Below are 24,684 nucleotides of genomic sequence, written 5' to 3' on the forward strand. Positions count from 1 at the left end.
CCTACAGACCAATCCCAATATACTGAGGCCTTCGCCCGAGGACTGGCGAGCTTACAGGATAGGGGAGTGTAGGGAGGAGGAACCCCGTAGAGTGTCTAGGTCGGAACCAAGGGGACCGCCATCTGGGTTCCTAGAGAAACGGTACCCGGGGGACAACGGAGGAGAGCGAGCTACTGAAAGTGACAGGTCAGCAAGGGGCGGGGCGAGTATAAAGGGGGCAGGGAGCGCGCCGGGAAGTCAGTTGGTAGTACGCCAGACTCAGAAAGAGACTGTGGGGGTGTGACAGAGCCAGAGTGACTGACGGCGACCAGAGGAGAGATCAGCAGCAGAGAGTAGATCTACGGCAGTCTTCAGAGAGGAGGTACCGAGCTTACTGGCAAGAGAGTGTCGCCCCTCTCCAAATTGGGCCCGTGACCTGCCCACGGTTGTCCTCAGCCGCTGCCGCTGCACTCCAGCCCGTTGCAGCCTGCCTGGTGTCTCCCGCGGCCGCTGACACGCCACTTCGGCCTGTGGTTGCGACCTGCCTGCTGCCGCCCCGCCTCTGTCCTTTGGTTGCAGCCTGTTCATCACCGCCCACAGCTGCCATTACCCCGCTGCAGTTGGGGCCTGCTCCTCGCCTGCGGAGAGACTCTTTCACAAGCCCTGTCCGTGCGTGTGGCCTACCAACCGCCACTCTCCTAGACTACGTCACTACCCTGCTTGGGGGGACTGGAGTCGCCGTGGACTCGCTAACGAACGGGACCCTGCTGTGGCTACAGGGGGTTACCGCAACGAAAGACTTCCTTAGCGCCTGTTGTGCCCCAACTTCTCCTGGGTGCTGAGACGCCTGAAGACTACTACAGTTTTACAACAGCTGGGCCCAGCGGCTGCGACACCAAAGCAGCCACATCAGCGACACCAAAGCAGCCACATCAGCGACACCAAAGCAGCGACACCAAAGCAGCCACACCAGCGTCACCGAGGGATGTCAGGAAGGATAAGTTGACTTTAGGAAATAAGGACCTGTGGTTGGCCGTTTCGTGTCCCCATAATATCCGGCCTTGCCGGGTCAGTCGCATTCTCGTTAAAAGAAAAGTGTTATTGTTGTTGAGTCCCTGCGAGGACAATTATTGTTACCCCTTTCTGGTTGTTCAGTATAGTCCCAGCGGCTCAGTTCATAAACGTTACTTTCCAAAACAACACTCAGTCTCGTGTCTCATCACTGCATCCTGTGAACCTGCTGTTACCTACACTCTCTGAAGAGGCAATTTGCAAATTATAGATCTAGATTCACTTTTTTATCCAGTAATCTGTCACAACTTGCAATCTTTAAGTGGAAATAGACTAAAGCCCCCGTCACACACAGCGATCTCGCTAGCGAGATCGCTGCTGAGTCACAAGTTTTTTGAAGCAACAGCGATCTCACTAGCGAGATCGCTGTGTGTGACAGTTATCAGCGACTGGCCCCCCTGCCGGTTATCGCTGATTGTTGTTGAAACGTCTGGACATTTTTGGGGTCGCTGGTCTCCCGCTGGCCAGCACGCCAGCTTAGGTACACATCGGTTACCTAAGGGGCACGCGGTGCCTAGAAACCCGATGTGTACCTTAGTTACCAGCGAGCTGATGCAGGGAGCTGGTAACCAAGGTACACATCGTGTTTCTAAGTGCTGCGCGCCCCTTAGAAACCCGATGTGTACCTTGGTTACCAGCTACCTTCATCAGCGCGCTGGTAACTAAGATACACTGCGGGTAACTAAGCGACGTGCGTCTCTTGTTACCCACATGTCGCTGGTGCTGATCGCTGGTGAAGCTGCCTGTTTGACAGCTCACCAGCGATCATGTAGCGACACACCAGCGATCCTGACAAGGTGATATCGTTGTCGGGATCGCTGGTGCATCTCTATGTGTGACGGGGCCTTAAGTTTTCTGATCAAAGCAAAAAAAGTGATATAAAAAGCAGAAGTACAGTATTCTTCTGAGGACACTGTAATTTTCGCTGAGCTTTATATTTCCCTGGATGATCTCTGCCTGGAGAATTTATATGTACTTTCTCATTATATGTAGGTGAAAGGTGAACGTCCACATTTTACTGTTTGCATTTTTCCTTACTATTCTTCTTAAATGCTACTAACTTACAAAAATTAGGCACTCTCAGTGTGTAAATATCCAAGGGACGTTACAGATAGTCATTAAAAGGCAAACATATTCCAGAACGTTTATTTATATAGCATATTATCATCTGGAACTTTCCAGTAGATTGTCACCCTTTCCACATATACTTCAGCTTAAGGTTGATGGTAATACAAGGAGCTAGATACTGTATATGTGAACCCTGTTATTTCAGGGTTCCTGCAGTTACAATGTCAGGCTCACTCAGTGATGTTCTTTCCTAATATACTACATAAACTTGTTCTGCATTTTTCCTGTAATACTACAGCATTAATGAACATAAGATTAGCTGCTCCTACAGCCATGACCCCCCCAAGATCTTTTCACATAAAGCCTTTCAGGTGGAAATGGTTAATCGCGCATTAAGGGAGAACATCTGAGAACTATACCGCTCTGGAAAACATTAAGAGACCACCACATCAAAACCCATGGGCAGCCCATTCTCCAGACCTGAACCCCATTGAAAACCCCTGGAATGTAATCAAGAGGATGATGGATAGTCACAAGCCATCAAACAAAGAAGAACTGCTTAGATTTTTGCACCAGAAGCAGTGTGAAAGACTGGTGGCAAGCATGCCAAGACGCATGAAAGCTGTTTATAAAAATCATGGTTATTCCACAAAATATTGATTTCAGAACTCTCCCTGAGTTAAAACATTAGTATTGTTGTTTCTAAATGATTATGAACTTGTTTTCTTTGCATTATTTGAGATCTGAATGCACTGGGGATTTTTTTTAAATTTTGACCATTTTTATTTGTGAGAAAAAAATACAAAATTTATTGTTTGTAAATTCGGAGATATGTTGTCAGAAGTGTATAGACTAAAAGAACAATTTACAGTTTACTGAAAAATATACCTATAAAGAGAAAAGTCAGACAAACTGACATTTGAAAGTGGTCTCTTAATTTTTGCCAGAGCTGTATATTATGACCTGGAAGCTGTGCACTTATTAACAAGTATCGTCATATATATTCACATAATCTGATTCTGTCTTCAGTTTTAGACATCAGACAGGGAATTTGCACGTTAAACCTGGCATGGATACGACTACACAGAGGTTAAATAGAAACAACACTTTTCCAGATGTCGCCAGTAATAATGTCCGAAGTGAGGAATCTACCTCAGGCCTGTACCAACCAGCGGCTGGTAAGTTAGTTTTCTTGTGCAAAGTTTTCTTTTGTTTTAGATACATATAAAATGTGTTTAGATCGCTATGGAGACATATTTATAAAAAGTGTTTTTTAAACTTTTTTTGCTTTAGAAAATTACTGTTTTATCAGTTGTGAGACTCACTTTTATGATTCTAATTATTATAAATCATGCAATGTTTTGCTTGCTTTGCAGGCTCTGTATTGCACTTTTCCCGGTCGTGCCTTCTCTCACTGGCTCGAGGAGATTTTTCCGAATTTCTCAAAGTTCTGCGCAGTCCAGAAGCGCAACCATTATCGATTCTCTGCAGTAATTTCATTCAGAAGATGCAAGATGCTGACGTGAGTCTTGAGTGACTAATAAGGAAAATATAAGGATTTAATCCCATGTTCCATAATTGTATCAATGATGAATATATTTTTAAGTTATATGAAAATCATATTCCTCTTTTCAGATTATTTGTTGATGACACGCTGCAGTATTGACAGTAATGAACATGTCTTAGGAATAAAAAGCAAATGGGGTACATCAACATTGTGGAAGCTACATTGGGTACAGAAAGTATTCAGACCCCTTTAAATTTTTCACTTTGTTTCATTGCAGCCATTTCGTAAATCACATGGTCATAAATATTCAGACCCTTTGCTCAGACACTCATATTTAAGTCACATGCTGTCCATTTCCTTGTGATCCTCCTTGAGATGGTTCTAATTCATTGGAGTCCAGATGTGTTTAATTAAACTGATAGGACTTGATTTTTAAAGGCAAACACCTGTCTATATAAGACCTCACAGCTCACAGTGCATGTCAGACCAAATGAGAATCATGAGGTCAAAGGAACTGGCCAAGGAGCTCAGAGACAGAATTGTGACAAGGCACAAATTTGGGGAAGGTTACAAAAGAATTTCTGCACTACTCAAGGTTCCTAAGAGCACAGTGGCCTCCATAATCCTTAAATGGAAGAAGTTTGGGACTACCAAAAGTATTCCTAGACCTGGCCGTCCAGCCAAACTGAGCAATCTTGGGAGAAGAGGCTTGTTGAGATAGGTAAAGAAGAACCCTAATATCACTGTGGCTGAGCTCCACAGATGCAGTAAGGAGATAGTTGACTTTGTGGAACTTTCTCCTTTCACTGCAGCCCTCCACCAGTCGGGCCTTTATGGCAGAGTGGCCCGACCAAAGCCTTTCCTCAGTGCAAGACATATGAAAGCCCGCATGGAGTTTGCTAAAAAAAAAAAAAACACATAGAGGACTCACAGACTATCAGAAATAAGATTCTCTGTTCTGATGAGATGAAGATAGACCTTTTTGGTGATAATTCTAAGCGGTATGTGTGGAGAAAACCAGGCAGTGCTCATCACCTGCCCAATACAATCCCAACAGTGAAACGTGGTGGCAGCATCATGCTATGGGGGGTGTTTATTGGCTGCAGGGACAGGACGACTGGTTGCCATTGAAGGAAACATGAATGCGGAAAAGTACAGAGATATCCTGCAAGAGTGCTCTGGACCTCAGACCTGGCCAAAGGTTCACCTTCCAACAAGACAATGACCCTAAGCACAAAGCTAAAATAACAAAGGAGTGGCTTCGGAACAACTCTGTGACAATTTTTGACTGGCCGAGCCAGAGCCCTGCCCTAAACCCAATTGAGCATCTCTGGAGAGACCTGAAATGGCTATCCACCAACATTCACCATCCAACCTACAAAGCCATCCACAACCTTTCCCCTCCCTATATCTCTGAACTAATCTCCCAATATCTTCCCTCACGTACTCTTCGATCCTCCCAAGACATCCTACTCTCCTCCACACTTATTCGTTCCTCACACAACCGCCTCCAAGATTTCTCCCGAGTATCCCCTATCCTCTGGAATTCCATGCCTCAACACATCCGATTATCCACCACCCTCGGATCCTTCAGACGGAACCTGAAAACCCATCTTTTCAGGAAAGCTTACAGACTACAATAACCATTCTGACGCCTCACCACCGCCTGAGCTGCCGCCTCATCACCACCAGAGCTGCTGCACCCCCGACCTTCTGTCTCTTCCCCGCTATCCCGTAGAATGTAAGTCCGCAAGGACAGGGTCCTCTCCCCTCTGTACCAGTCTGTCATTGTAAATTTGTTGTGGAAACGTGTTTACTGTTAACAATATCTATAACTTTGTATGTAACCCCCTTCTCATGTACAGCACCATGGAATTAATGGCGCTATATAAATAAAAAATAATAATAATAATAATAATAACCTGACAGAACTGGAGAAGATCTGCAAGGAAGAATGGCAGAGGATCCCCAAATCCTGATGTGAACATTTTTTTTTTTTTTTTGCATCATTCCCAAAAAGACTCATGGATGTACTAGCTTCAAAAGGGTGCTTCTACTGAATGTTGAGCAAAGGGTCTGAATACTTATGACCATGTGATATTTGTTTTTCTTTTTTAATAAATTTGCAAAATTATTTCTACATTTCTGTTTTTTCTGTCAAGGTGGGGTGCAGAGTGTACAATAATGAGAAAAAAATGAACGTTTTTGAATTTACCAAATGGCTGCAATGAAACAGGGAAAAATTTAAAGGGGTCTGAATACTTTTTGTACCCACAGTATGCTGCAGATTTTTCACCCTATATATTTATTAAAATCTAAACCCGAATTCACGAATTACAAATTCTCTCCAAAAATCTGCGGGATATTCGCTACATGGAAACATAAGCTTTCCTGTTAAGCCTTTGTTAATTTTGCACTTGAATGTTAGAACTGAGCAATGCCATCTAATGTATGTTAAAATAAAAAATAAGTATACATGTGTAACGTATGTCAAAAGGGCACTAATATGGCATACCTTTGTATAATGTGGCCTATGCAGCATATACTTCCTTGGTGGAAGCATCACTGTGTGCATGCTGATGCATTAAATGAGCACTTCTATTCAGTGGTTTGAGCAGTCAGTCGGAGTCTTAAGACCCAGATCTCCATGAATCTACAGGGCTTTTCAGGGTCTCCAATACATGAACAAACATTTACATACATTTTAAAAAGAGGTCATTGAGAGAACCTCTTCTGTCAAGTTGTCAAAAGCTATTTAGATACGTCATTACTAAAATGCTATGAACTATTCTGGTGTCCTGAATAACAAATTTGGTTGTCTATATATGCTCATGAGCTTCAAAATTGTAACACAAAGAAGGAAAAATCGTGAGATTACGAATAAAGCCGAGTCTCTTGACATGTTAAAAGGGTTGTCTTGGATTTTTCACCAATATCTGATCAGCTAGGGAGATGATATCTGCCCCCAACCCCACCAATCTTGGTTTTCCCAGTACCAGAGGCGGCCGGATGTGTTCACTCGCAGAACAAAACTACAAAACTCTGTCAACCAGGGGCTGGCTGGCAAATTTTAGCCTGGGGGGCAAGCACAATGTAGTGGCCGACTGTGACGCGGACCGCTGCCTATGTTAAGGCTTAGGTCTCTTGTAGTAACACTTGAGTATAGGTCATGTGCGACAGAGGTACACCCAACAACCCATTTCATAAAAATGGTTGAGAAACAATAAATGCTTATCAATAGAAAAAAGGCTATGTTAGTGTTTAATGTTAGTGTGTGCTCCTGTGCCGATGTACTTATCTGCCCTGTTAGTACTGCAGTGCGCAGGCGCCGGTAAAAGTCAGAGAGGCCTAGCGCCGGCGCACTGCAGTACTTTGCTCTGCCCTCAACAGGGCAGATTAGTACACCTGCGTAGGAGTGCGATTCCCAGGACCATGAAGCAAACAGGAAGGGTGGCGATCCTAAGATGATGGGAGGACCCGAACCTGCGACACCCATCGGACCAGACCGACCCCCGGATGAGACTAATTTTTCTTACCTTTCAGGACGGATCAGGGGCTTATCTACAGCATTATAGAATGCTGTAGATAAGCCTTGAAAGGCTGTGGCTGCATCTTATATTGGCCATATGCTACGATTAACTCTGAAGCGTGGGAAAATGCCAGTTCATTTTCCCACACTCCAGAGTTCAGCACGGGTCAGGCTGTGAGGGAGCGCAGCATCATTGACGTAAGCACTAGTCACGGAAGCAGCGTCGGCAGCATCTCATTCACCAGTAGCTTACAGCCGGGGCGGTAGCGTCTCAGCACCGTCCTGGTTGAAAATAGAATTTACCCTAGATATGGATTACTGCATGGGACACAACGATGGACAGAACTATAGGATTATTAATAGGCGTCATATTGACACCTCTCCGTTACCCCACTTGCCACCGCTACAGGGCAAGTGGGAAGAGCGAGACTATGTGCCGGAATTGGCACATCTTAGAGATGCGCCATTTCTGGGGAGGCTGAGAGCTGTTGTATGTAGCCGGGGGGGGAGTCAATATCCATGGGCTCTTCCTAGGCTATGAATATCAGCCCGCAGCTGTCTGCATAGCCTTTTCTGGATATTAATTATAGGGGGACCCAACGTCATTTTTGGGGGGGCTCCCATATTTTAATAGCCAGTAAATGCTAAATATACAGCTGTGAGCTGATATTAACAGCCTGGGAAGATCCATGGGTATTACCCCCCCTCCTTCCCAGGCTATAAACACCTACCCCCAGTCGCTGGCTTACCCTGTTCTGGTTTGGAAAATTGAGCGGAAGCCCATGCCATTTTTTCCCCAAAATAATGTTTTATTAATGAAGTACATTTACAGTAAGCTGCACACACTGTGCTAATTGTATTTATCACACACATCTATATATCTACCTATTCTGTATGTATTTACTGCATTCTATCATTTTCTTCTAAATATATATATAAATATTTTTTTGAAGAATATTTTGATTTAAAACGATGTGTAAATGACAGAATTGCTGTATGTAAAAGCTCATGTTAAAATCGCATTGCAATCTGCATTTCCTGTATTAAAATCGGACCCATTTCAAATTTGCTAGTGTATCTCCGGCCTAAGCCTATGTGCCCACGTTGCGTTTTTAGCGTTTCTGCCGTGTTTTTGCAGCAGCGGAAACGCTTAAAAAAAAAAAAAAAAAAAATTTTTTTAAAAACGCATCCCCATGCAATTGTATGAGATTCCGCAGTTGCTGTGTCAATGGTGTGGATTTTCCCACTGCGGAATCGCATAGCGGTAAAATCCGCAGCATGTCCATTATTTCTGCGGAATCGCAGCGATTCCGCCACCATAGGATTGCATTGAAATGTTCACTTTACGCATGTGGCTATGCCCACCATGCATAAAGTGAGCGCTTCATGTGCGGATGGTACCCAGGGTCTGGAGGAGAGGAGTCTCTCCTCCTTGCCCTGGGTACCATAATCCTGTAAAAAAAAAAAAAATAGAATTAAAATAGGAATATACTCTCCTTCTGATGGCCCCCGGAGTCCTCAGCGGCGCTGCTGGCAAGTTCCGTTCCCAGGCTTGCTTTGCGAGAATAACCTGAGATGACGTCGCGGTCATGCGACCGCGATGTCACAAAGGTCGTTCGCGCAATGCCTAACCTTGACGTCTGAGTCTTCACAGGACTTCCGCATCTAGTTATCCAAAATTCTAAAATAGCATGGTCGCTACCTCCTAGGGTCCCAGCCACTTTTACCTCCTCAACCATTTCCTCCCTGTTTATAACGATTAGATCCAAGGTAGCAGTTCCCCTTGTTTTCTCCCCTACCTTTTGGAAGATAAAGTTGTCAGCAAGAGAGGATAAGAATTTCCTTGACCTGTTAGTTTTGCCTTAGAGAGATTCCCAACAAATGTCTGGATAGTTGAAATCTCCCATGACAACTATGTCATATTTTTTGGAGAACTTTGGCCATTTGATGCATAAAGAGTTCATCCATGTCTTCAGCTTGCACGACCATAGATCCATAAGTAGAAAAATACAAAAAACTTTATTCAAATTGACAGCAGGTACAAGACAGTGACGGACAGAAACAGATGCAGAGGCGGACATGCCACGCACCGTGGAAAAACACGTGGAACCTAACCCCCAACCATGTATTAGGATGAATAACCCAGTGAACACACATGGCCAGATCAAAAATTTATAATATCAAAATATACATGCAGATATATACTCGTATGTTATACTAAAAGCAAGGTGAGTGACAGCTGTGGCCAAAAAATCTTTTTTTTCCTTCATGTTTTTAATTATAATGCCAACCAATGTGTTGCCCTATGTGGCTCAGACGCTAATACGGGCCCGGAAGTACAATGGTTAAAGTGCCCGATTATCTCATAATTACAAGTGAGTGGCACCACGGGGGCGATGGCGACCAGCGCGTCTGCCCCTGTATATACTGTACTGCACCCTGTATATAGTACTTGTGTATGCTGAACTCTGTATATACTGCACCCTGTATATAGTGCCTGTGTTTTATACACAGGTACTATGTACATGGTGCAGTATATATTGGGTGCTGTATACGCAGGTACTATATACAGGGTGCAGTATACACTGTATATAATGCACCCTATATATACACTGCACCCTGTATATAGAGCCTGTGTATTATACATAGCAGGTACTATATACAGGGTGCAGTATACACAGTGTATACTGCGCCATGTATATAGTACCTGCTATGTATAATACACAGGCTCTATATACAGGGTGCAGTATACACAGGGGGGATGCACTATACACAATTCTCATGATATCTTGATCTATTGTCAATAGATCAAGATATCATGAGAGAATATGATGAATTCATGTCACATGAGCACTGCTGCAGAATCAGATGGCCACTAACAGCACTACAGCAGTATGTGCAGCAGCCAGGATAGGATATGGACACATTTACCTCAGGCAATGGGCAGCAGGGAGTGGGACTCAGACTGGCCTCCATGTTCTCTCTCTCTCACGGTATGCGGCACACTGACACTCTAATGCCAGCCAGTCACTCGCTCGCCAAGCTTCAGCTCCAGTGGATTCAAAACCCTGGCTGGCTCATCCAATCCCAGCGTGCAGCTGGGTGCCATAGCAACGCTGTCTTGGCTGCTCTCCACAGGCTGCAGCCAGGTGATCTCATAGTACACGCTGTGGGGAGTGTGGGCAGCCCTGTCTGTCGCTAATTAACTGGCCCGGGGGGCAAATGCCTCCCTGCCACCCGGCCCAGCCCGCCCCTGCTGTCAACTGTATAGCGGCTGTGGCCCGGTACTGCACATTCACCCCCTGTTGATTCAGATGGGGGTGGATGTGTAGTATTCGATCATGGCCACTATGGAGTTGACCATGCTGTATCGTTTAGCTCAAGAACACCAGGCCACCACCGAGAATAGCTGTTCTTCAGGGGTGCCAAGTGTCACACCCCCACCAATCAGATATTGATGACCTATCTTAAGGATAGGCTATCAATATAAAAGTCCCAGACATCCCCTTTAATGATATACAAATGGTGAAATCATGAAAATTCATGGAACTAAAATTTCCAACACGTCATGATGATGAGCGCCTTACACAGAAATACATGCACTTACATGTCTTATCCATCAATGAGATTATTATTATTTATTTGAAGAACATTTTGCCATGCTGAATGCACTTGGGCACGCAAATCATCAAGATTTGCTGTTGCCAGCTCCCTTTGCAATTGCCAACTAAATATGTCCAAGATGTGTAAGGCTAGTTTCACATTAGCGTTTTTTTGCGCAGCGCATCGGGCGCATAAAAAACGCAAAGAAAAACGCAAAACAAACGCGCGTTTTTTTAACGTCATGCGCACGCTGATGCGTAAAAAAAACGCAGCGTTGCTTGCGTTTTACATGCGTTTTTGCATGCGTTTGCGTTTTTTTATGCACATGCGTTTTTAGGTGTGTCATTTTTTCCATTGTCTAGAGAACATTCTAGACTTGTTTCACTCAAAAACTCATGCGCAAAAAAACGCAACCGTGCGCAAGACCATGCGCACGCATGCGTTCCCATAGACTTCAATGTGTTGTTTTTGCGCATTCCGTGCGCAAGCGTTTTTTTTTACCGAGACAGGGTGCACCAAAAAATGCAACATGTTGCGTCTGGCGCGCCTGGCGCGAAAGACAAAAAAACGCATGCGCACGAAAACGCACGTGTGCGCAAGACCATGCGCACGTCATGCTAAATATAGGTGCGCAGTGCGCACGGGTGCGCACGATGCGCTGCGCACAAAAGCGCAAATGTGAAACCAGCCTTAGGTGGGAGACCGGAGACGCTGTAGGCCATTATCGTTATCTTCATCGGTCCCTTTAAGAATGAATGAGTTTCAGTGTGCACGATCAATCATAGCTCCTTTCACACAAGGCTCTTCAGAGTCCTGGATCGGTGGTGGTCCTAGCTGTCAAACCACCAGTGATCTGGAAATTATCCCCTATCTCATGCTGAGTCAGTGTAGGATGACATGAAGAGACAAAAGGATTTATGCAAGCCACAGAAATTCTGTGGTTCGTTTTTCAAGATGTTGGGAACAATCTTCCTGTGGAGTTTTTTTTCAAAAACTCTGCAAGGGTATCTTGAGGAATTGATGCAGTATTAAAGGCAAAGTGTGGTTACACCAAATATTGATTTAATTTAGATTTTTCTTGTTTATTCATTTTGCATTCTGTTAATTGATAAAAGAAATAGATTGTGATCCCCTTTGTGTCCTGATATTAATGTGGGAGAGATAGTCAGTGAAAAGCATTAGGGAATATTTGCACATCACAGCCAGAAGGTTTCGGTGTCCTTGTAATGTGGTTCTCATTAAGAGATTGATGTATGACTCATAAATTATGTTTGTCTTCCAGCATATGACTGTGGACAAAAAAGCAGAAGAAGTACAAAGCTTCTACCAACAAATTGTGCTCTACTACCCTGGTGAGAGAATATCCAAACTGTACAGTGAATAAAAATACAGCCTTCACTTCTAATTATTGAAGATATATATTATAAAGGCGTAGAAACATTAAAGAAAATGGCATTTATTATTTTAGTATTTTTATGTTTTGGGTGGTAGCTCTAAAAATAATACCCAATATCAAAATACATCTAGAATTAGATGATATATTTTATATAAATCATACATAAATTTACAACAATAGGGTATAGTATATGGATTATATGCGGATCATCAAAAACTATTAGGAGGCTGATAATGAGCTCCTAATGCCTTCTAAGGGTAAATCCTGCTGTAAGGTTCAATTTAACTATGAATAGTATTGTATATTAGGATGCATGTGTCGTTGGGCAGCACGGTGGCTCAGTGGTCAGCACTGTTGCCTTGCAGTCCTGGGGTCTTGGGTTTAAATCCCACCAAGGACAACATCAGCAAGGAGTTTGTATGTTCTCCCCGTGTTTGTGTGGGTTTCCTCTGGGTTCTCCGGTTTTCGCCTACACTTCAAATACATACTGATAGGGAACTTAGATTGTGAGCCCCAATGGGGACAGTGATAATGATGTCTGTAAAAAACTGTGCAATTAATGAGTAAGGACCCTGTAGGGATGTGACTCGCTCAGGTGCAGCGGGAGACAATCATGAGGCAGGTTCTTCCCAAAGTTCATGAGGTTTATTTGCTCCATAAACCATAACTCAGCATATCACCAAAATAGCCTCTAGCTTAGGCACAAAAGAACATAAACGTCCGTGGCTTCAGACTCGGACCGAGAGTCTCAGCACATGCTGGGAGGTGTAGTCCTCCCCATATACAACTAATATACATAGGCCAGGGCAATGTCCAGAGCAGCGCTCTATCTGCAGCCGCAGACACAGGAAGGCTGCTCCTTCCTTGGAACACAGACCACTCTCTGTAGTGTCCCACCTGGACACATGGAAGTCTGTCCACACTCTGACAGACTCCCTCTCACACTCTCTCACATGTGCCAAACACCTCAATTACATAGCCCTGTAACCACACCCACAGGTGATCACATGGCTATGACATCACTAAAGGTTGTATAGACACACACAGGCTTCCCTGACACAGTGTAACAGAAAGATCAGCAGTACCTCTGCTGATCAATACACCCTGGAGCCTGCATCCCAAGGCCACCCACCTTGAGACCCATAATGGTCATTTAGGACCCTGCTCCTGTTACCACACTGAATGTGCCTGTACACCCGTCCTGGGACACCCACACAGCGCCCCCTACCTGACATAGTGGTAACTACACCACATACCTCCCCCCTCTGTTCAAACTTGTGGGGTTGAACACATGACATCACCCAGGGATCTTGAGACCTGGCACCCATGTCACCTTGCCCTACCAGTCGGGAGGACCATCTCCGTCTGTTTCGGTAGTCATACTGCATATTTACGTTAGGCCTCCCCTGCCCCCAGCGGTCAGTATCTCGGCCTTGGGCTTTGGCCTTCCCGTCAACGTCAGTCAGTGTGACCAGACACTCTTTAGTCTCCACCTGTCTGCAGTGTGCTTCATCACGCGACCTTTCTCTCACTGGCTGGCTCTCCCATTTCGCACGGTCATGAGTCCCACATCCAGCTGGGCCAACTGGCTGGTCTGAGTCTGACCCTCTGTCGCTATGTCCACCACCGAGTCTCGTGCCTATGTTACTAAGATTAGAACGGCCACTTGCGGACTCTCGACGTTCTTGCCTTCGGCTACCTGTCCTTTCATTCCTTGGAGGATCCCTTCGGGTCCTTACACCTTGGGTTGGAGGGGGACGCCACCTGACGTTCTCTATCTGCTCATTCATCTGCAGTCGATCCTGTCTTAGCTGCTCAATCTCCTTCAGGTACGCTACCCGATATTCCAGGAGCATGCGAAGCTTCCCAATGCTTTCCACCGAACCAACCACAATGACAGGAACCATGTCATCTTCAATAACGACTTGGATTTCACCAGCAGGTGGGATCCTCACTCTCTTCACACAGGATCGATTCACCATCTCCTGCATCACCTTTCCAAGTCTGCCAACGACTTTCCCCACCAGATTTCTGGGCACCGGAATTATGTCTTCCACAAAGCCCAGCCGACTTTGTGCTTCCCTTGCAAGCTCCAGACGTCGAGCGGCTTTCCTATTACGCTCCACGAGCATCTGTTTCGTGCGGAGACATTGTAGGTGCATCTCCTTCAGGACAGCCACCCTTCTCTCTGTGTCTTCCGTTTCTGCCAGTATCACCAACTGGTCTGTTTCTGGTGCCCAGCTCACACTATAGGCCTTTACTGCCTTTTTAAAGGTCTCATGCACACCTTCGCTGGCACACGCTTCTCGCTCGTCTTCGGGTACCTCCATCACACACTTGAAGGTCATGGACTTGCTCTCATCCTGGACAGATGGCTCTGGGTTCCCCACGGACACTTCCCTCAAGGTATCTGCCAAGACCGGGTGACTGTCTTGTGCAGCTCTTGGCTCACCATCTTCCTGAGATTTACAGTCTTCAGGACCCTTTTCCAAGATGGGCTTTGGCAGTTCTGCCTTGCTATCAGTCGGGCAAGGCCGCTGTACGTCTTCGCCCCTCCACTTCTCCTGCAGAAGACCTTTTACTACTCCACTGAGTTCTTGCAGAATTTTATCTTTCTCCTCTGCCAGGTAGCGACGCTCATCCTCTCTCCTGAGAATCTCCTGTTGATGCTTCTCTTGGGCCTCTCTGAGCACCTCCATATCTTCCAACAGGGTCTTGTTCATGGTTTTACACGCTGACAGGTGACCTCTGAGCTCAGAGACTTCCTTCTCCAGCTCATCCACTCTGTGCTCAGCTGCTTGCCTTAGGACTCTTTCCCGTTCGACATGTTCTGTTACAGTCTCCTTTATCAGCTGTATCTCACGATCCTGCTCTCTTTTGTCCATCACGTGTCTCACTACTACCTCTTTAATTATATCGTTAAAGGGTACCACTGGGTCAGTCACCCCAGTCGAGTGAACCCTCCAGTTACCGTCCAGCACCAATGTGTCTAGTCCAGTCGTCTCCTCTCCCAGCCCACCATCTGTCTTATCACGAGACGTCAGGTCCGTCAGTTGGGCAGATGTACTTCTTCCTCTGGTCAGTTCTACCTCTGACCTGTCCATGTCAGGAGCCGTCACTGTCTCAGTGTCTGCTTGCCCCACAGTCGAAGCATCTCCATCGTCAGACCAAACGTCATCAAACAAAAGAAAGTCCCGGCCCCTCTCCCAGGCATAGACTAAGTCCCGTGGTATCCCTCTACCTTGGCACTCACCACCTTTGGTCCCCTCAAACACTACTCTGTCTACTGCGTAGTTCACCGTGACCCCGTGTTTACAGCGAACCCTGATGTTTTTCTCGGTCAGAGAGAAAACGAGAGGAGTTCCTGTCAGAGTCACCTGACTCTGATTCCAGCCGACCAAAGGCTCCTTCCCGATGCAGCATCACTGTACACATCTGTGGCCCATCATTACTCCCCGGAAAGGATATTCCACATTCTGAAAAAGACCTGCACATACACTGCGGTACTCCAGACATACCTACTGAGTCACCCAGTGCTGTCACTTCTTCACACTTGGCCCCTTTCTGGACCACCACCCCGCTTTGGGTTGCCACCACAATTTTGGTCACCGCCCCCTTTTGGAACTCCACCCCTTTTTGGGTTACCACTCCAATTTGGGTCACCGCCCCCTTTTGGGTCACCGCCCCAATTTGGGTCACCGCCCCCTTTTGGGTCACCGCCCCCTTTTGGGATTTCCCCATGTCCGTCCTGCAGAACCTCTTAGGCCACAGTTCACACAGTACAGTTTGTCTTTTAACGATACCACACAAGTCTTTGCTGGCACCACCACAGCTCCTGCTGTCACTGATCACCGGCACCTCCGGCTGCTGTTCACACACATACACAGCGGCTGGTGTCACTGCAGCTCCTGCTGCGCCATCTTCGTGGACCCGCCGATCCACCGGAAGCCGCTTGTCACCTTCGTAACCCCGCCGGGTTACTGAAAGCCGCTTGTCACCCTCAAAGATAAAAAAGCCACAAAAGTGCGCCCATAGGGCCTTACCAGTGCAGGTATAATGGGTTATGCAGCAATAATACAGGGTACTCACCCTTAATAGTTGTGTAAAGCCACAACTACTGTACCCGCTTAGTCATATGCAATAAAGCTGCAGCAGGATGGTGTAGACAGACAGCGTCTGCTACCAATGCTCCCAGGAAAAACACCAGGGCCCTGTGCTGCGAGACCTTCATGACCCCACTGAGCCACAGCAAGCACTTTCAGGTTTTTGCAGAGAAAACGAGGAAAAGGGGAAAAAAAAACACATGCACAGTCTCTCACGTGTCCTGTTCGTGTGCCACTCAGGACGTACCGTCTCCGCCTGAGACCGTCCACCACACAGGGCGCACCGGGTGCTATTCAGGGAGCAGCCCTCCTCCCAGGGTCTCCCAACACACCGGCCTCACCAGGTCCAGGGGCTCAGCGGGTGCTCTTCAGGACATCCGTCTCCACCTGAGACTGCCCAACACACGCCTCACCAGGTCCAAGGTCATAGCACGTGCTTCAGGGCTCTTCCCAACACTGACCCTCCAGGACCTTGCTCACTGAACCCTCCAGGAACACAGTCTCTCACTGACCCTGGTCAGTGCAACACAGACTCCTGTCTGTTACCTGTGTCGGCCACACAGGTTCCTGGACGCCTCTTCTCCTCAGAGGTATCCCACAAATTTTAATACAGTCACTTTCTCTGACCTCGGTCAGTATTACTCACGGTTGTCAGACCGCCTGCTCTCCTGGCTCAGAATCGCCAGCGCTACCACACGTGCTTCTGGGAATCGCTGCCCGCGTTCTCCGCCAATTGTAGGGATGTGACTCGCTCAGGTGCAGCGGGAGACAATCATGAGGCAGGTTCTTCCCAAAGTTCATGAGGTTTATTTGCTCCATAAACCATAACTCAGCATATCACCAAAATAGCCTCTAGCTTAGGCACAAAAGAACATAAACGTCCGTGGCTTCAGACTCGGACCGAGAGTCTCAGCACATGCTGGGAGGTGTAGTCCTCCCCATATACAACTAATATACATAGGCCAGGGCAATGTCCAGAGCAGCGCTCTATCTGCAGCCGCAGACACAGGAAGGCTTCTCCTTCCTTGGAACACAGACCACTCTCTGTAGTGTCCCACCTGGACACATGGAAGTCTGTCCACACTCTGACAGACTCCCTCTCACACTCTCTCACATGTGCCAAACACCTCAATTACATAGCCCTGTAACCACACCCACAGGTGATCACATGGCTATGACATCACTAAAGGTTGTATAGACACACACAGGCTTCCCTGACACAGTGTAACAGAAAGATCAGCAGTACCTCTGCTGATCAATACACCCTGGAGCCTGCATCCCAAGGCCACCCACCTTGAGACCCATAATGGTCATTTAGGACCCTGCTCCTGTTACCACACTGAATGTGCCTGTACACCCGTCCTGGGACACCCACACAGCGCCCCCTACCTGACATAGTGGTAACTACACCACAGACCCCTTCACATGTCCGTATAAAACACGTACGTAAAAAAAACGATATTGGTGTCATCTGTGTGTCCGTTTTTACCATTGGAGAGTCATTAGTATTTTTCTGGTATGGATGAAGAAAGGAAATAAATTACAAAGCTTTTCCTATAATTTTTAATGTTAAACATGGATGCCATCTGTTTGCTGTATGTATTTTTCACAGATCCATAGACTTATATTAGCCCTTATCATCCATGGTGCCAGGAAAGGACATGTCTCCATTAGTTTTGCACAGACACACAATCCATGTAAAAACACGGACATGTGACCAGCACCATAAGTTATAATGGGTACGTATGGTACCTGTGAAAAAAACAGATGCCACACGTACTGGAAACACGGACATATGAAAGGGTCCTAAAATGAATAGTTATATATGTGGAAATGTTTGTATAGTAATGGTAAATGTACTAGCATCAAAGCAATAGACCATGTGACCAAACCGCTGCACGACCAGCTCTACCCTCGCCTACTGTATTATCACCCATCCCTTGAAGATTGTGAGCCCTCGCGGGCAGGGTCCTCTCCTCCTGTACCAGTTATGACTTGTATTGTTTAAGATTATTGTACTTGTTTTTATGTATACCCCTCCTCACATGTAAAGCGCCATGGAATAAATGGCGCTATAACAATAAATAATAATAATAATAATAATAATGTGACGTTCATAAAATACTATTTAACTTTTACTGTAGTTTCCCATGTAGAACCTCGTTACACGTGTACAACAAGCAGGCCACAGACTTTCCTTCACTGAGGTCTATATACTGAAAGATTTGAACCATGTAGCGATTGGGGATTGTAAATCAATAAAAGGTTTCCATCTGTCAAAGGAATGTTTCATCCTGATCTCTTTATGGTGCTGCTCTGTTCTCCTTTGTAAATAGGAGCTGAAGGTTGCATGTGTTCAATTGCCCCTTGTTAGTCTGACCATGTCCATTAGCGGATGGATTGTTTTTAGCTCCTTTCTTTCCCAAAGCATTTTAAGTTAATCTGTTTATCTTTTCTAATGTGAAAGGTAGGTTCATTATAAAGTCAGTCTGAATATGATGTTTAATTTCCAAATGAAAAAAGTTTTCTAAATAGGATGCAAGTGAAAAGCCCGCCATACACATTAGACTGTTGGCCGAGCCCCCAATATCGATTGTAATTCAAATCAACCTGTGTATGATAGCCACAGACAATTTATTGTTGGCATGTGTGATGGTATTGTCTCCTGGAGATAACCTGCTATTAGACGTATCTGGTGACGGCTCTCTCTTGTAAAGCACACACAAGCGCTCCTGGAAAGGAAGAGCAGTCTGAGATGGCTGTCAACCAAATGATTGGCCAACAGCTATCTAATGTGTGTGGCGTACTTTAGTCCTTTGACACAGACATAATGCATCTAATAATGTGTGTAATTCAGCACTATATAAGAAGAATTGGATATCAGGTGTATTTGAAACAGGAATGAAAAAGAAGAGTTGTTCTGCAGAACCGCGATACACTGAATAGAGACGCACTTTGCAGTTCCAGTCAAAGTGTTTTTTCATCCAGTGTAAACTGGCGCAAATAATCAGTGGGTGTGCTGGATGATCATCCCCCACTCATCTCATATGATGACCTATCTTGTGGACTGACCATCAATATGATGTGACCGGACAACCTTTTTAAACTTCTCTATTGGTTGTCAATATTAAATGGTTGCTGCTGTTTCAACAGACTTCGCATAAATTAATAGTAAATATAAGAAACTTTTGTAAAATATATTTTATAAGAGAAACATACTTCTTTCTGCACCAATGAGCCTCTTGAACTTATTATTCACTTGTTTTGAGCCAACTCAATGAAGGATCAGCTTACAGCTGCCTACTGAAGTCTATGGAGAGAGTGTGGAATGGAGAAGTGTTAGGGTATGTGTACACGATCAGGACTTGGCAGCGCTTTGGAGGCAACGCATGTCCGCTGCTGCCAAAGCGCTGCCGTCTATTGAACGCAGGTGCATCTGCATGTGTTCACTGAACCGTTCAAATTTACCGCTTCCAGTAGATTGTACAGGTGAAATTTATTTTACGGAGGCTCACGTTTCCGCAAGAGAAATAGACGTGCTGCATGTCCATCTCTGTGGGTGATCCGTGTGCATCTCTGGACTCATAGTGAGCATGGGATTTCTTGAAATCCCATCCAATTTGCTGTAAAATCTATACGCCGCGGGTTGGATGCTGCAGAAGTACCCCTTGTTCTGGATTCACAGCAACAGTTCCTAATGCCTTTGTGTGCCGTATATGAGATGACATAGCAGCTAGTCTGTACTTAATAGGTCAGATACAGATGAAAATTAGATCCTGCAGAGGGGAAAACTTAAGAAAAATGCAAGAAACAAGTCACGCAATAGCTAAAAATATTGTTATTGCCCATGTACACACACGGATAAACTTCAACGTCGACATGAAGAATATATAGTTACCCCAAGAACTCAGTATTTTTTTTTGTACTTTATCTGTTCTAGATCACATGTCAGATGAGAAAGACCAGTTGTTGGACAATATTGAGAAACTTGTGATGACACGACTTTATAAGTCTGTATTTTGTCTGGAAAATTCACAGGATGAACAAAAAGATCTCTCTCTCCAAAAGCGCATCAAGTAAGTGCTGTGTATTTTGTATCCAACGCCATTGGTAAATGTAGGATTACGGCCTTTTCCCCAGATGCCCGACCTAATTACTATTGATCCTACTTTGTTTTTGCTTGAAGCCAGGATGAGAAAACCAGATGGTGCAATGAGTGATCTCTAAATAGAGATCTTTGTGAGACATTGAGTGAGTAAGCAGCAGTAACTTGAGGCTCCCCATGGTTTTGGGCATGTGTTTGTGGACCTAGAGCAATTGACAGAAAAATATTTAATTGTGCGAAGCCTACAAAACATTGGCATCTTGTCATGTTCATAATTCCCCTTTCTGGTTTCAGGGTTTCTTATGACCACATTTTCTGTCTTAGGTCATTGAGTTGGGTCACGTCAAGGATGCTTCAACTCCCACTAGAAGACAACAGTGTGGAAGAGAAGAATGGGATCTCTTGTGCTGCAACTGGTAAGAAAAACAATTCCATTGGTATGATAGAAATAATTGTAATAAAATTATACCGAGTCAACTCCTCCTATTCCAGCATCTGTGGGACAAGTTTGATTTGGTGATATACAAAACCTTATAGATTTAGGTGAATCAATTTGTACTGTACGCATTATGAGGATTCTAGAAACTAATGCAAGAGAAATCTGCTTAGGCCTGTTTCACACTTCCGTTTTTGACCATCACTCAAAATCCGCCGTTTTTGCAAAAAAACGGATCCGCCATTTTTTTTGGCGGATCTGTTTTTCCCCCCATTGATTTGCAATACCGGCAGATCTTGACGGATAGTTCCTGATTTATTCCTGCACCATTTGTTAAAACAGACAAACATATGAGACAAAACAGTACAAATATAAATTAAAAATAATACAGCTTCAATAGTGAAACATTATTTAATTACGCCTGTTAAGGCCACTTGGTGCCCTGGTGTGTTCAAATAGTAATTCCAGAAGGCTTCATGTGTAAGGAGGCGTCTTTTGCAATATTGTTGTAATACAGTAGAGCTGTGAGAGCTGCAGCAAGTGTGTTTGTAAGTAGACAAAGTTCAGTTTTACTGTTCTGTGTTAGTTACATGTGTCACACTGGTAACGCCCTTCCCTTTATAATAATCTTTGGAGGATTATAGCCCTGAACAGCTCATTTAGATATATGAAAAACAAAGGTTTCTATTTATTCACCTTCCTGTGACCTGAGTGCCCATATAGACTGCTTAGGAGGGTTGATTCTACTGACAGATTCCCTTTAACAGTCTAAAATTGATTAACTACCTATCCTAAGGATAGGTCATCAATATTATAAGCTTCAAAAACCCAATTAATGACTATGGATGGAACCATTCTGGATCCATCCTTTCACCAACTGACATTAATGGAATTGGTCAACCTACTAATGTGTGTGGGGGGCCTCCAGACTCTCCACTGACTGTTGATGTGGGTGGTGCTAAAGATCTGTAAGTTTGAATTAAAGTGCTGAAACCTTTTGTTTGGCACCGAAAAAAAACAGCTAAATGAGTCTAGCAGAAATTTCTTCCAACCTTCCCATTGATCATACGTGACCACTCAGTTGAGCCAAGCTTTCACATGGGAGAGTCAGGAGATGGTTGTCTCCCATTAAAAGCAGTCAGTATCGCCGCTTTGGAGACAACCATCCATATATATGCAGTGATTTCACTGGAGTCTTTTGAGGTATACATTTCATGTAAACCTGTGGCAGATATAAAATGAGGTCTGTCACCTACATGGTCATATTGTGAAAAATAACACTTTTCACTTGATGCTGTGGTATGGACTAGTATAGTCTACTCTCCTATCCCATGCTTCACTTTAGCTGCTATACTGATGTAAACTGGCTGCACAAAGGCCTAAAGAACACCATTTTTCTTAAACATAATGGACATGTTTAGCACTAAGTTGGGGCCTTTTCCCTAAACAAAGCTAAAAAATGTGTATTGAACAGCCTCCTATCATGCCCTCTGTTTCTAAAGCCCCCGTTACACACTGCGATATCACTAGCAATATCGCTGTAAAGTCACCGATTTTGTGACGTTACAGCGATATTACTAGCGATATCGCTGCATGTGATACTTACCTCCGACCGGCTCCCCCGCTGATTATCGCTGATCGCGCGAGAAGCTGCTGGACCATTCCTCGTAGTCCAATTCCTGCGGCACTTCCTGCTGTGACGACGAGCGACGCGTGGAGCCGGGCGGGAGGACGCAGGATCGCCGCGTCTGACAGGTAAGTAGCGATCCCCGTCCCCTGCGATGTCGCTGGTGAGATCTGCCTGAGTGGCAGCTCACTAGCGACCACCCAGCGATTCACCAGCGATCCTGACCGCGTCATATCGCTGGTCGGGATCGCTGGTGAGTCGCTAGGTGTAACGGTACCCTAACACTTATGCCAGTTCTGGTAATTTCGGAGAACCACTTATTGTTTGTGTTTTCTTTGTTACAGCGTTAATAGAAATGGATGCCAAGAGAGCTCCTCAAGACAAGCTAACCTATGTGTCTAGAGCTTGTAACTATCTTTACAAATCCATACAAAGCTCCAAGAAAGAGCCTGCAACAGCTGATGATTTACTGTCGTGTCTAATATATAGCATGCTGAAGGCAAACCCTCCCCGACTGTGGTCAAACCTGCAGTACATCACTAGGTTCTGCAATCCCCGAAGACTTGTGACGGGAGAGTCTGGGTATTATTTTACCAACCTTGTAAGTATACAGCAAACACCTCTATAGTATATATTGTGGAAAAAATGTCATGGTCTTCCATCCCCAGCTCTTTCCATACTTGCATTCTAAAACTATATTAAATAGAAATAATGCAGCTCTACTGCACATCAATGCATGCGGAGGGAATAATGTTGTATGACATAATTTCGACAATTATGTTGTGAATCATATTTAAATCTCTCTAAACTGATCAATGCTATTACTAAATGTTCACAAATGTTCCAATAAATGTAAGTAATGACTTCCTTTATTGCAAATGGATTTTTTTTTTAATCTCATGGGATATCCATATGTCAATAGACCTCCATAATGGCCTTAAATGACCTTATCAGATGTCTCTGACTCTGTTGTTTCTTGTATAGAAATGAGATGTAATAGTTATAAGCGGATGTATTTAAGTTCATCTATTTTTTTTTTTTTTTCCCCCTTGAGACTTCTTTGACAATTGGAAAAAATAATGTTGGCTACATTCTATGTGGAGATCAGATGGCAGATGATCAGGGAACAACTCATAGGTCGCAGTAGAATATGCCCTAACATTTAATTGGTAATTACAACATTTTTGTATGTTTCCATTCCTGTAGTGTTGTGCGGCTTCATTCATCGAGACTCTGGAGGCCTCATCTCTTGGTCTCACGCAAGAAGAATTTAATCGTTTAATGCAGGGCTCAGAAGTTACAACTTTTACTTCAAATAGTGGACTAATTACATTGCAACAAATAGAGAAGAACAACAAGCACCTAGCCGAACTGCGACATCGACAGGATCTTATGTTCCAAAAAGCCAAAAGCCTGGGGAAAGAGGTGGAAACCTGGCTTTTGTCTGTACAGGGAGAAATTCAGGAAATCATCCGTAGATTCCCCCTGGACACTAAAACTTCAACAGCAAGTTGTGTATGATGTAGCTCCAGATGAAGATACATTCTAAGCTGCTATTTACCCAGTTCAGTCTGTGCTGATGAAGGATTTTTCTCTAAACACGTATTTAACACTGATTTCGTGTACTATTGTATTTATATGACTCTTTTCAGATTGGTACTACAATGTTTTCTATAATCAAAAATAGCAGAAATATGTTGGCTGTTAACCTACAAATTGGAAGTAACTGTTATTAGTTTAATGTCATTAGTAAGATAATTATAGATAATCCAGGTTATTTGGAAAATTGTCATTAAAGCACGTTCTCAATTTTTTTATAATAACGTTCACCTTTGGTTGAATGATTTTTAGAATAATCGACCTCTGGTCAATCATTAGACCTTTGAGACATAGAAAATACTGTTATTTTCCACCTTCTAGGTCAAGTTTAACTGTTTTAATTATACACCTCAAAAAATAAAGGGAACACTTAAACAACACAATGTAACTCCAAGTCAGTCACACTTCTGTGAAATCAACCTGTCCAGTTATGAAGCAACACCGATTGTGGTTCAATTCCTCCTGCTGTTGTGCAAATGGAACAGACAACAGGTAGAAATGATAGGCAATTAACAAGACAACCCCTATAAAGGAGTAGTTCTGCTGGTGGTGACCACAGACCATTTCTCTGTTCCCATACTTTTTGGTTGTTGTTTTGGTCACTTTTGCATTTTATCATTGCTCTAACCCCTAGAGTTACTGCACAGTAGCATGAAGCAGT

General features: G+C 44.5%; 1 protein-coding gene across 9 annotated transcripts in view; it reads left to right on the forward strand.

Annotated features, from left to right (window-relative positions):
• Positions 1-24,247, forward strand: part of LOC141058603 (rab5 GDP/GTP exchange factor-like) — a 37,764-nt gene extending 13,517 nt beyond the window's left edge. For 7 of the 9 annotated variants that reach the window (XM_073554785.1, XM_073554781.1, XM_073554788.1 and 4 more), the window contains 7 exons: positions 3,148-3,296; positions 3,495-3,640; positions 12,040-12,109; positions 20,197-20,332; positions 20,656-20,777; positions 22,769-23,025; positions 23,631-24,247. In XM_073554785.1, coding sequence (XP_073410886.1) covers positions 3,148-3,296; positions 3,495-3,640; positions 12,040-12,109; positions 20,197-20,332; positions 20,656-20,777; positions 22,769-23,025; positions 23,631-23,945 — 1,195 coding nt within the window. In that variant the 3' untranslated portion in view covers positions 23,946-24,247. The remainder of the gene's footprint in view (positions 1-3,147; positions 3,297-3,494; positions 3,641-12,039; positions 12,110-20,196; positions 20,333-20,655; positions 20,778-22,768; positions 23,026-23,630) is intronic. The other 2 variants (XM_073554787.1, XM_073554789.1) reach the window with 1 other exon arrangement.
• The last annotated feature ends 437 nt before the right edge of the window (positions 24,248-24,684 follow it).

The sequence above is a fragment of the Dendrobates tinctorius genome, unplaced genomic scaffold (assembly GCF_039654945.1).
Source record: "Dendrobates tinctorius isolate UK_male_01 unplaced genomic scaffold, ASM3965494v1 ptg000213l, whole genome shotgun sequence".
NCBI classification, from domain to species: domain Eukaryota; kingdom Metazoa; phylum Chordata; class Amphibia; order Anura; family Dendrobatidae; genus Dendrobates; species Dendrobates tinctorius.